At 46.8% G+C, this 12,988-nt stretch overlaps 1 protein-coding gene across 3 annotated transcripts in view; it reads left to right on the forward strand.

The window, feature by feature from the left end:
* The window catches only part of ST3GAL5 (ST3 beta-galactoside alpha-2,3-sialyltransferase 5), a 56,073-nt gene that overhangs the window by 22,978 nt on the left and 20,107 nt on the right, over nt 1–12,988 (forward strand). For all 3 annotated transcript variants that reach the window (XM_080685118.1, XM_080685120.1, XM_080685119.1), the window contains exons 2-3: nt 5,611–5,734; nt 7,131–7,242. In XM_080685118.1, coding sequence (XP_080541244.1) covers nt 5,611–5,734; nt 7,131–7,242 — 236 coding nt within the window. The remainder of the gene's footprint in view (nt 1–5,610; nt 5,735–7,130; nt 7,243–12,988) is intronic.

Raw genomic sequence — 12,988 nt, forward strand, 5'->3', positions numbered from 1 at the left:
ACCCAACCCTTATACCCTTCTGAGCCTGTTACCGCCGAGTCATCAAATATCTACAGTCCTAGACTTAAAGGATGCCTTTTTCTCCTTGCCGCTGGCCCCATCCAGCCAGCCCATTTTTGCATTTGAGTGGACGGACCCTGAAGAAGGGGAATCGGGACAGCTGACCTGGACACAGTTGCCCCAGGGATTCAAAAACTCTCCTACTCTGTTTGAGGAGGCTCTCAGCCAGGACTTAGGCACTTTCGGAAAGAACATCCAGAGGTCACCCTACTCCAGTATGTAGACGACCTTCTCCTTGCCGCAGCGACTCAGAGTAAGTGCCGGGAGGCCACTGAGACCCTGTTGAGGACTCTAGACAAATTGGGATACCGGGTGTCCGCTAAGAAGGCCCAACTTTGCACCCCGAAAGCCACTTACCTGGTGTAGGAACTCAGCGGAGGAAGGAGGACTTTGTCTGCTACCGAATATAGGCTATTTTGAAAATCCCGGTCCCCAAAACAAAGAAGCAGGTGCAGGAATTCCTAGGGGCAGTAGGGTATTGCCGCCTTTGGATATTAGGTTTTGCAGAGATAGCGAAACCCCTATACACCTGTACTGGGGGAAAGACTGAAGAACTAAACTGGACTAAAAATGAAACTAAGGCTTTTCAGGACCTTAAACAAGCCTTAGTCAGTACACCGGCATAGGCGCTGCCAGACTTCACTAAGCCATTCCAGTTGCATGTGGCACAGGCTCGGGGAATTGCGAAGGGGGTGCTAACCCAGCTCTTAGGACCATGGAAAAGACCTGTGGCATATTTACCCAAAAGACTGGACCCCGTGGCTGCAGGGTGGCCGGGCTGCCTAAAGGCGTTAGCGGCCACAGCTCTACTGGTCAAGGAAGCCTCAAAGCTCACCCTTGGGCAGGACTTGCAGGTGGTGGCCCCCCATGCCGTGGAAACCCTTCTGCGAAGCCCACCTGAGCGATGGCTTTCAAATGCCCGTATTGCCCAGTACCAAGTACTCCTGCTTAATCCACCACGAGTTAGTTTTCTTAAGACAGCAGCTCTAAACCCTGCAACTTTGTTACCTGATGCTGATCCTGAACAGCCCCTCCATGACTGTGCTGAAACCCTGTCCTCGCTAAAGAATCTTTGAGAGGACCTGACTGACCAACCCTCCGAGACCCTGATGAGACCCTGTATACAGATGGGAGCAGCTTTATGGTCAGAGGGAATAGGTACGCGGGAGCAGCAGTTGTGACAGCCGATAAGGTAATCTGGGCACAGGCATTGGGGCACGGGACATCGGCTCAGAAGGCAGAGTTAAAAGCCCTCACCCAAGCATTGCCGTGGGCAAAGGGAAGAATAGTAAATAATATATACTGACAGCCGGTATGCTTTTGCTACGGTTCATGTCCATGGGGCACTATATCAAGAAACGGGACTCCTGACATCTGGGGGAAAAGAAATCAGGAACGTCCCAGAGATCCTCGCTCTCCTTACAACCCTCTGGCTGCCAAAAGCAGTAGCAGTCATACACTGCAAGGGACACGAATCAGCTGACACTCCGGAGGCACGAGGAAATGCATTTGCAGATAAAACAGCAAAAGAGACAGCCCAAAACCCAGTGGGGCCTTTACATATTCTGCCAGCTCTCCCAGCAAAGGTTTTCGAAGAGACCCCAGTCTATTCGGAGGCTGATAATGAACTGGGAAAGAGACTCCAGGCTAAGGAGGTATCTGGAGGATGGAGAGAATTACCTGACACAAGACTGTTCATTCCGGAGGCCCTGGGAAGGGAACTCATTTCTCAGGTCTATCAGAGCACCCATCTAAGGGGAACCAAGCTGGTGGAATTGCTTAAACGAGACTGTTACATCCCTAAGCTTTTCCAGGTCTCAAAGGACATTGCAAGGAGATGCCATGTCTGTGCATAGGTAAACCCTGGAAAACACTTCCCCTTGGACCAAGGAACCAGACTCAGAGGAAGAAGTCCCGGAGAATATTGGGAAGTAGACTTTACAGAATTGCCCCCAGGGCAGGGAGGATATCGCTACCTGCTGGTTTTTATTGACACGTTCACCGGCTGGCCAGAAGCTTACCCTACCAAGTCTGAAACAGCACAGATAGTAGTTAAGAAATTAATCTCAGAAATTATCCCCAGGTTTGGCCTACCTGTTGCGATGGGGTCTGACAATGGCCCAGCATTTATTGCCCATATTACTCAACTATTGGCAAAATGTTAGACATCAATTGGAAATTACACTGTATCTATAGACCTCAGAGCTCTGGACAGGTTGAGAGGATGAATCGGACCTTAAAGGAAACCTTAACAAAACTAAAGCTGGAGACTGGCGAAAACTGGGTAAGCCTCCTTCCTTTTGCCCTACTCTGGGCCCGTTGCACCCCGTACGTAAAGGGCCTTACCCCCTTTGAGATTCTGTTTGGCAGACCCCCACCACTACTTCCCAGGCTAGGGGAAGAAGTATTGGCATCCCTTTCTAATCACAACCTCCTGAAGTCCTTACAGGCTTTACAGTTAAGCTCCAGGCTTAACCACCAGCTGGTCCGAGAGGCTCACTGAGACCTATCCTCTGGGACTGCGCCTGTCAATACTGAGTTAACTCCTTTGACCGAGGTGACGGTGACCCTTGTTCCTGAGACTCATGCTACCAAACCAGGCTGGAGACCTATCCTGGACACTCTGGATGCGGTCTTTAACTTTCTAAATCAGACCTCCCCAAATGCCACTAGAGACTGTTGGTTATGCTTGAACCCAGAACCCCCCTACTACATTGGGATAGGGGCAAATGCCACTGTTGGTTCAGATTCATCAGACATTAGAAATGTTTCAATTGCAAACCCCCCCCTCAAGGGATGTGCAGGTGGGGACACCCCCGCAAACTAACCCTTGGAGATTTCCAAGGAACAGGGACCTATGTTATGTCCTCAGGATTTGATTTATCAGGGTCCCCCTATGTCAGTGGTCGGCAAACTCATTAGTCAACAGAGCCAAATATCAACAGTACAACAATTGAAATTTCTTTTGAGAGCCAAATTTTTTAAACTTCAACTTCTTCTAACGCCACTTCTTCAAAATAGACTCGCCCAGGCCGTGGTATTTTGTGGAAGAGCCACACGCAAGGGGCCAAAGAGCCGCATGTGGCTCGCGAGCCGCCGTTTGCCAACCACTGCCCTATGCAGAGTCTTGTTCCTCTATCATGAGCTTCAGCAAGGACGATGAGGAGGAGGCAGACCGGTACCTGGTGGCCCCTGAAGGTACCTGGTTTTCGTGCACAACAGGAATTACTCCTTGCGTTTCTCCCCTGGCATTGATGAACCCCCGCGAGCCTTTCTTATGCATCCTAGCTCATATCCTGCCCCAGGTATATTACTATTCCGGGGAGGGAGGGCGTGAGCACCTAGGTCTAGCCCCTGGGCGAGCTCCTAGAGCCCCGGTGATTGTTCCCCTGCTTGTTGGCCTGGGAATAGCCGCATCAGCTGCGGTAGGCACCGCAGCACTAGTCACTGGGGACAAAAACTTTAAAGAGCTCAGCAGCCAAGTAGATTTAGATTTAAGCAGCCTAGAAGAAAATGTAAACCGCTTAGAAGACTCCCTCAGCTCGCTAGCTGAGGTAGTCCTACAAAATAGAAGGGGTTTAGACTTACTATTGCTGAAGCAAGGAGGACTCTGTATGGCCTTAGGAGAGACTTGCTGTTTCTATACCAACCATTCTGGAGTCATCAGGGAAAGTCTAAGTCAACTCATAAAAAGGCTCCAAGATAGAGAGGAAAGGCGAAAAACAGAGGGAAACTAGTATGAAAATTTATTCTCATGGTCTCCGTGGCTAACAACACTTGTAACAGCTGTAGCAGGAATATTATTACTGTTAGCCTTAACATTTGGACCCTGCCTCATAAAAGGTCTCACTATGTTCAAAGGCGAATACAGGCAGTAAAACTCATGGTTTTACGTACCCACTGTCAACGTATCTGTACCAGTGATGAAGAAACAACGATTTGATTCCCCATAAAACCAGTGGGGAATGTTAGAGAGTGGAAAAATTTTAACTGCACTTCCCTATGACTGCCCTGACCATGAAACCCTGCTGCACCTTGCAGAACAGGATGCCAATAGCTTAGCTCAGTGGTCAGCAAACTCATTAGTCAACACAGCCAAATATCAACAGTACAACGATTGAAATTTCTTTTGAGAGCCAAATTTTTTAAACTTCAACTTCTTCTAATGCCACTTCTTCAAAATAGACTCGCCCAGGCCGTGGTATTTTGTGGAAGAGCCACACTCAAGGGGCCAAAGAGCCGCATGTGCTTCGCGAGCCGCAGTTTGCCAGCCACAGGCTTAGCTGAACAGGATATTGCTAACCTGAGTGCCTAGGATGTGGGTTTAATACATTTACAGTGTGCTGATATAGCTGAGAAAACTGCTTTGTTTGTGGTTGCCATTGTTCCACTTAGCCTGCCAACAAGGATGTGGTTTTAGTGCTTAAAAGCTACCTTGCACCTGAGATCAGGGCTGCTCTCTGGACTCCCTGCATGGAGGAAGGCTGAGCAGTCGCCGGCCGGCTAATAAAGGCTCCCTAAATTTCAATTGGCTTGGACTCCAGTGGTCATTCTGTCGTGTTCGCTCCACAACAGAGGCCCGATGCACAAAATCCGTGCAAGAGGCTCAGCCCTCACAGCCACAGTGGCTGCCCTCTGCCCTTGCAACCCCGGCTTCACCTGGAAGGTCATCCGGAAGGTTGTTCGGCTATCCGGTCTAATTAGCATATACGCTTTTATTATTATAGATATTTCCACATATATCTCTAAAAGGAAAAGGCTTGTTAAAAAAATTAGACTTTTTATTTTGGGATAATTATAGATGCACATGCAATTGTAAGAAATAATACAGTGAGATCCTGTGTAATCTTTTTGTTGTTGTTGTTGTTAATCCTCACCTGAGGATATTTTTCCATTAATTTTTAGGGAGAGTGGAAGAGAGAGGGAAAGACAGAGGGAAAAATCGATGTGAGATAAACACATCGATTGGTTGCCTTCTGCATGAAACCCAACCAGGGGAGGTGCCTGCAACCAAGGTATGTGCCCTTGACAGGAATTGAACCCAGGACCCTTTGGTCTGGAGGCCGATGCTCTATCCACTTAGCCAAACTGGCTAGGGCTTTTTTATTTTTAGATCCTGTGTAATCTTTACTCAGTTTTCCCCAATGGGTAGCATCTTGCAAAACCATAGTACATATCACAACTGGGATACAGGCAAGTTACAGAACATTTTCATCGCCACAAGTTTCCTTCATGTTGTTTTTTTATAGTCATACCCACCATTCCTTATGTAACTCCTGACAACCACTAATCTGTTCTCCATTTCTATAATTTTGTCATTTCAAGAATGTTCTATAAATGTAATCATATAATATATAACCTCTTAGTCTTTGGCTCAGCATAATTCTTTCCAGATTCATCCAACTTGTTGTATGTATCAGTAGTTCACTCCTTTTATGACTGAGTAGCAACCCTTGGTATGGATGTACCACATAAAGGCTCTTTAAAAATATCATTTACCTAAACGGTCCCTCTTTTTCCTCCTCCTGCTCTCTTCCCCCCTCTTCACAGCGATGCCAAGCGAGTATCACTGTGGGAAACTGAGAAGCGATTGCTCAAGACCCTCCCTGCAATGGTACACCCGAGCTCAGAACAAGATGCGAAGACCCAACTTGTTGTTAAAAGACATTTTCAAGTAAGTATGAGCCCTTGGGCCAAAAGATCCCCCAATTTGGGTCAACTGTGTAGAATTGGGAATACAGTTCAATGAGAGCCCTAACAATGACTCTTATTCTTGATCACACTTGGTCAAAGGATCACTTAAAGGCACATTCATTAGCGCGTCTGTGCGGGTGCCCTGGGTTCGTGCATCAGACTGCACTTGGTAAGAGGGCAGTGCCCCGCCAGGGGCCCTCAGGCTCTGCACCTGAGCTCGGATGCCCACGAGGGCAGCTCTGACAGTGCACAGCTCTTCCTGCCGTTATATAACAAAAGAGGGCTTTTTCCCTTAGCTATTTAAGTTAATCTAAAATATGATTAATTAAAGGCCCCTAAAGGCATTTGAATAACATTAAATATTGAATGCTAAAAAGGATGACAGGTGTCTCAGCCAGGTCACCTTTACATCCTAATAAGTGTTAGAATTGTTAAAGGAGGAACTTGTTAGTTTTATATGGTACCAGCTGAACCAAGTTGAAAATTACCCCTTTTTTATGTCTAAATGTAGAAACAGAGCTCTGAAATCTAGTTTCACATCTCACTTTACTAATTTAGAAGGTATAGATTTAAAAAGGTGAGAAAAGGAAATGTACATCCTTAAATACTTATATCACTTTCCATCTCCTTTTAGTCATTAACCAATATTTATTGAGGCCTACACATGCCCGGCACTGTGTTGGATGCAGGCCACATGGCAGCAAATAGAATAGACTAGATCGGCACCCCATGCTCCTCACAGTGTGGGCAAGACAGACTCATGACCAGGAGTTACAGTACCGGGGGGTCAGGGCTGTAGACACTGGGCCTGCTTTTAACACCTTTCCCCCTTCCTTTTAAAAAAACAAAACAAAACAAAACAAAAAACATCAAGCCTGGAGGTCATGGCACGATTCCCTGTCAGGGCACATACCCCAGTTGCAGGCTTGATCCCCAGTAGGGGGGCATGCAGGAGGCAGCTGATCAATGGTTCTCTCTCATCATCGATGTTTCTATCTCTCACTTCCTTCCTCTCTGAAATCAATAAAAATATGTTTAAAAAAGAGAGAGAGAGAGAGAGACCTACCCAGAACCTCACTGTCAATAAAAAATAAGAATAAAAAATCTATTACTTGATTTTATTTTGTTTTGTTAAGTCCAGTAATCTGAACTTTGAATAACAAAGTTCAGATAAATGACTAATTTATCTTCTCTTCTACTTGACACTATCTTAAGTAGTGTCTTAAGGGGTCACCCTGAGGTCAACTGTAAAGGCAATACTTTGACGCTGCATAGCGGACAAACTGAATTTGGGTTAGGTTTTCACTTATTTCCCATGATCACTCTTGATTGTCACATGACTGCATCATTATAACTAATTGATTTTTCTTTTCTAGGTGTATACTTCTTGTGTTTGGAGTGTGGATCCTTTATATCCTCAAGTTAAATTATACTACTGAAGAATGTGATATGAAAAAAGTGCATTATGTGGATCCTGACCGCGTCAAGGTTAGATATCCCACTGGTGTGGTTTAAATGAAAACATTTCCAAACATACATTTAAACAGTAATATCATCTCTAACGTATTATAAGTAAATGTTCATTAAAATTATAAATAGAGGGGAAAACACTTAGTCTTAGCACTCTAAAACCAGAATCAGGGACAACCCAGCCTAAAATACAACAGACGCTGCCCCCTAGCCCACAGCATTCTTCCATGACTGAGGTCACGGGTTCGGGGGAATTCCACTCACCGAACTCTAGGACACCTGTCATGTGGTTAACATGCCCCAGTGCTGTCAGTGTCATGTTCTTAAAACAGAATGGGAAGAATTTATTTTAGGATCCTCTGTCATTCCTGCATTTCATCTTTCTTTTTAATGATTTCACATTGTATTTCAAGATTTTTTCTTAAATTTATATTTATTTTTCTAAGTCAGTTGACCTATTCAGTGCTCATTCCACTGATTATTTGAGTGCTTAAATTATCCAGTAACGTCCAGCCTTGGATGAAAGAAGAGATGATTTTAAGTAAGGTAGCGTGATGATAACCAAGCATATATAGGTGCTTTTCCTGTGGTAGTTAGTTATCGTGACTGGGAGATTTCCCTGTATTCTCCCCATTTTACAAATGAGGCCTGGGAAGGTTAAGCTGCTTGCCCAAGTTCACATCTAGTTTAGTTAACTCATCTAGTTTAGTGTGTACTGTGTAACTCTTGTGAAAGTGCTGTAGTCATGTAAACTCATTTAACCCTCTGAACAGCCCTGGGATGTAGGCACTGTTATTAATCCCATCTCCCAGCTGAGGAAGTGGAGGACAGGAGACTGTCACCTGTGTGAGTAAGGGGTGGAGTCGGAGCTTGGACCCAGCAGTGTTGTTTCAGAATCTGAGCTCCTGATGACCCTGTGTTCTGCCTGGGGAGGGAGTCCAGGGAGAAGAAGCCAGAAGAGGTCGACAGTGCGATGCAGAGAGGAGAGAGCTGAAGTTCCTGACCTAGAATCAAATGTAAATGTCACTTAGGAACAAGGTGACCTTGGGCAAGGCACTTCATTGTTTTGAGACCCAGTGTTCTTAGCTATGCAATGTAGATAACAACATCTATGTGGTAGGGTGGTCATCCAAGTTGAGTAAGATAATATCCACACGTTCCTTTTCTAATCCTGATTTTTCTTCACATGGTTCTGATTTAATCTGTCTATCCTAAGTGCCTCAAACTTGTTGGTGGTAAAGACACCGAAGTAAATGGAGAGAGTGTAGTTAAACACACAGCTTGGCCTATGCAGACACTTTGTCTCAGGGGTCTTGCTGATCACGGAGCCTTCCTGTCCTCGCTGCTTCTGCCCTCCGACGTTCACTGACTCAGCATTAGCACGTGTGCTTTGCTGGAGCAGGATGTGTCCAATAGCCACTGCTTGGGCCTTCCCTCTCCTCCCGATCTGGCTGGCCTTGCGGACATCCCCAAGTCCCTTTTCACTCTAAGGCCCTTCACAGCTCTCTTGGATAGTGTTTAGACGTCCGGTCTCTGTCTCCTGGAAAAGGCCTAAATGCTCATATCTGTGAGCGCTTCCCTTTCTGTGAGCTGCACTCTCCATATTCTCTGTGCATCCTTCTGCACACTGTTGACCAGCTGCAAGGGTAATTGCTCTTGAGTAGGGATTAGCAGAGAAAGGTGAGCTCTCTTGTGCAAGTGTTGAGCACACCATTTCATAAGTACAAGATGGGGAAGATGCCTGTGGTTTAGGGACACGTGGGGTGAAAATCAACATGGTGGTTTTAGTGTCAGGCCAGCACCATCTGCATCGACATGTGCTGTGGCTGCCTACAGCCGTTTCCCGTAAGCTACAGTGATAGACCGGGAGGGTCTGCTTGTCCCTGCAGGGTGCAGATAAGTGCTCTGAACATATGGCCGTCACTCTCTAAGGTTCCCCCCAGGAATCATAGTAACTTCTGCGAATGACCAGAGAAGAGACTTGAGACCATGTCCCTGAGGAACCTCAGAAGGAATGGGGACCTGAAGGAGAGAAGACCTGGTACAGGCCACATGGCAGCTACTGTCAGCAGCCAGAGTCCTGGGCCATGGAAGGTCGCCCCGCCTGGGTGGCCTCAGTGTCAGTGATGCAGATCAGGTGATAGCGGCCAAGCTGAAAGAAGGGTCTGATGGTCCTAGGCGTCCAAAGGTGAAATAATTGGGCCACCTTTGTGGCAAGTCTCTGGAGGTCTCTAAGCAAAGCCAGGATTACTGTTGTGGAGGTTCGGTAGGTAGAACTCAGGTATCAGACAGCGGGTGGCTCAGGGGCCTTTTAGGTTCTCTTTAGCCCTGAGACCCTGTGGTTCTCAGTGTACCAGTACCTGGCTGCAGCGTGAGGGCTGGTTTCGGGACTTGGGGCTTTCCTTGGCCTGGCACAACTAGTCCCCAGCTTAGTGACTTCCCCGCTGGACTTCAGGGACACGTGGGGTGAAAATCAACATGGTGGTTTTAGTGTCAGGCCAGCACCATCTGCATCGACATGTGCCGTGGCTGCCTACAGCCGTTTCCCGTAAGCTACAGTGATAGTCCGGGAGGGTCTGCTTGTCCCTGCAGGGTGCAGATAAGTGCTCTGAAACTTGCCACTCTCCACCTGGTATTATAATAATTTATGTAAGCCTTTCATTGTCCCATCTAAAGTATAAGTTATTTGAGAACAGAGATGGTGTTTATAAAAATATATAGTTTCTGGGATTTCAGGAAAAGGAATCACGACCTAAAATTGCCCTTTGGAACTCCGTGCTCTCACCCATTGCCCCAGATTGATGTCTCCTTGCCCAACTTTTCTTTCTTTTTAATGGGGCTCAGACCAGGAGTCCATGGGTCTTGAGGACCTTTGTGTATCTGTCAGTTCTCCTTCACATTCTTTTGGGCCCGTTTCTGTAGCCTCATGAGCTGCTTTCCCTCCTGGTCATGGGTCTTGGCCTTCTCCCTCTTCTCCTCCAGCGCGGCTGTGACCACCAGCCTCATGAGCCAGGTGCCCTAGGCAGGCAGCCTTCTGTGTGGGCTTCAGAAGCACAACATTGAGGGCAGCGGGAACCACCATTCACTTTTACTTGTAGGTGGTGGGATCCCGTCAAAACCTTGAGGCTCTCCAGGGCGGCCTGGCCTGCTTGGTCTTGCAGAGTAGCAGGCCCCACACAGTCTCAGTCTGATGAAAGATGTGGCTGGGGGCTCAGAAGTGGTAGGGCCAGGTACTTCAACTGGTTTCTGTAGAAATTGCCAGAAATGTTGATGCCCTCACAGTGCACAACCACCACCTTCTGGCCCAGCAGTACCTGCCTGGCCATGGTGGCCACCAGGTGCCCAGGAGATGGTCTTGGCCATCAAGCACGGGACCTGCCTCTCTGCCATCTTCAACAGCCACTTGGGAAAGCTCCTTAGCTGCCATTCTGCATGTAGGCACGCCCCACTAATCTAATGTGTGGCTGTACACTCTTCTTCTTATTATTATTGATTTGACAGAGAGGGAAGGAGGGAGGGAGGGAGAGAGAGAGGGGGGGGGGAGAGAGAGAGAGAGAGAGAGAGAGAGAGAGAGAGAATGAATGAGATAAACATCAATGAGAGCGGGAAACGTTAATTGGTTGCCTCCCATGCACATTGACTGGGATCAAACCCGCAACGTAGGTATGTACCCTCACTGGGAATCGAACCCACAACCTTTTAGTGTGTGGGAGGATGCGCCAGCCAACTGAGCCACCAGGCCAGCACACCACTGTGGTATTTTGTCTTCCTCACTGTCCAACAAACAAGCCCTTGAGAGATAGGGATTGTGTGCTAACGTTTTACACTAATTAATATGTACTTATCTATATTAAACTCCAGAGGGAGAGGGAGATATTCCTTAAACCACAGTTTGTTTTCTCATCTTTGAATTCCAAGTTGTACAGAAAATCCACAGTTTAACAACAGGAAATTTCAGGAATGTATATTAAGTTTAAAATTCCTTGGAGGAGTAGGACAGATACTTCCTGTTCAACTCTCCATGTCTACCAATAGACAGTAAACAGAAAAAAGTCCCCCCATCAACTTCCCCCTGAAACATGGAGTATGAGTCCTCCATTTAGGCTTATGGGGCCAACGTTTACTGCTGGGCCAATAACAGACTCTGATAGCTGCCAGTACCCTGCCCTGATTGGCTCCAGTGAGGGTTCCTGACCATTCACTGACAGAGAGGTTGGAGGTACCTGATGGGCAGGGCCAGCCTCCCAAGCCCACTGCCTGTGTAGAAAAAGGGTGAACACAACTGTGGTTCCCTAGAGAAGGTGTGGAAACCCCCTAGGCAGCCCACCATGACCACCACATCAACCCAGTTCTAAAGATTATTTTTTTACAATTATGAAAATAACACCCAAAATTCAGATAATACAGAAATGAAGACAGGGGAAAGTCTGCTGTAATTTGTGGGAAAAGGGAGGCTTAAGAGGGCAGTTAAATAATTCACACATTTGTGAAAGTCTCAGTTCAGAAATTAGTAACGTAAAAAGTAAAGCCACCCTGTAACCATGGTGGAAAGAGGGGTGTCTTTTATTCTATTGAGACTTTTTTTAATGTAGCTTGTTAGCATTGCTGACCCTGTTGAAATGCCACAGTGATCCTCACAGCTTGTCCTGCTTCATCCCACACAGAGGGAGCAAAACGCAGATGCCTCACAGGGCCTTCCAAATTAGAGGCAAGCCAGAGTTGGAAATCGCTGAGGATTTGGGGTGGGAATAGCAGAATATGAGACTGAAATGCGGTAGGTCCAGAGTGCAAGGCCTTAAATGCCACACTCTTAGCCAGTGGTCGGCAAGCCGCAGTTTGCCGCTCTGTTGACTAATGAGTTTGCTGACCACTGCTCTAAGCAGCTCCTAAATTTGATATGAAGTCATGAATCATTGAACGAAGAACAGAAACCCCAAATAGAGGAAATGGTGGAGGAAGCTGGCTGGTGCGGCCATGGTATTCCCAATGGCTGGGAGATGGTGTTCAATAAGAACTCCCCACAAAGACAACCCTGCCTCCAGGCGCTTGGTGGAGTGAATCCAAAGCGATTGGACAAATCTGAATGATTGTGGGTGTACATTAGCAGAAGAGGGTCTCCGAGCCATGAGGGAGGGGCACTGTTCGCTCTGTTGATGACCTTCAGCAACTCAAAGTGTTGTGGGCCCCTGCTGCCCCTGTTGGCTGAGCATGTTCTGGTTGCACTGGGCCTGGCCTGCAGTCACACAGAGGTGTGTGGCTATGTTGGTTATGGGTTTTATATTTTCTATTTAAAGATGGGATGGCCCTCAGTATGCCACTTGTGGTTTTGTTTTGTTAGTTTTTTTTAAAGGCTGTTAACAGTGGTCTCTGCAAGAATGCTCGGACACTTTGAAAGCATGGTTGAGAGGTGAAATTGCACTTTCCTCTTCAACATTGCCCTCCCCCTCCCCTCTGGTAACCACCATACTGCCGTTTCATTGGAGAAAGATGTGGTATTTATACACACAAGGGAATACTACTCAGCCATCTGAAGGAAGGAAACCCTGCCATTTGCAACAGTGTAGATGAACCTTGAGGGCATTATGCTAAGTGAAATAAGTCAAACAGAGAAAGACAAATGCGGTATGATCTTACTTATATGTGGGATATGAAACAAAAAGCAACATACTTTGATTTTTTTAAAAAAAGAATACCCTGGTTTTCCATGGCAAATCGTCAGGCATTGACATTTGCAACTACCAGTTGTCTCTTTATTCTTAATTGT

The sequence above is a fragment of the Plecotus auritus genome (assembly GCF_963455305.1).
Source record: "Plecotus auritus genome assembly, chromosome: 8".
Classification (NCBI taxonomy): domain Eukaryota; kingdom Metazoa; phylum Chordata; class Mammalia; order Chiroptera; family Vespertilionidae; genus Plecotus; species Plecotus auritus.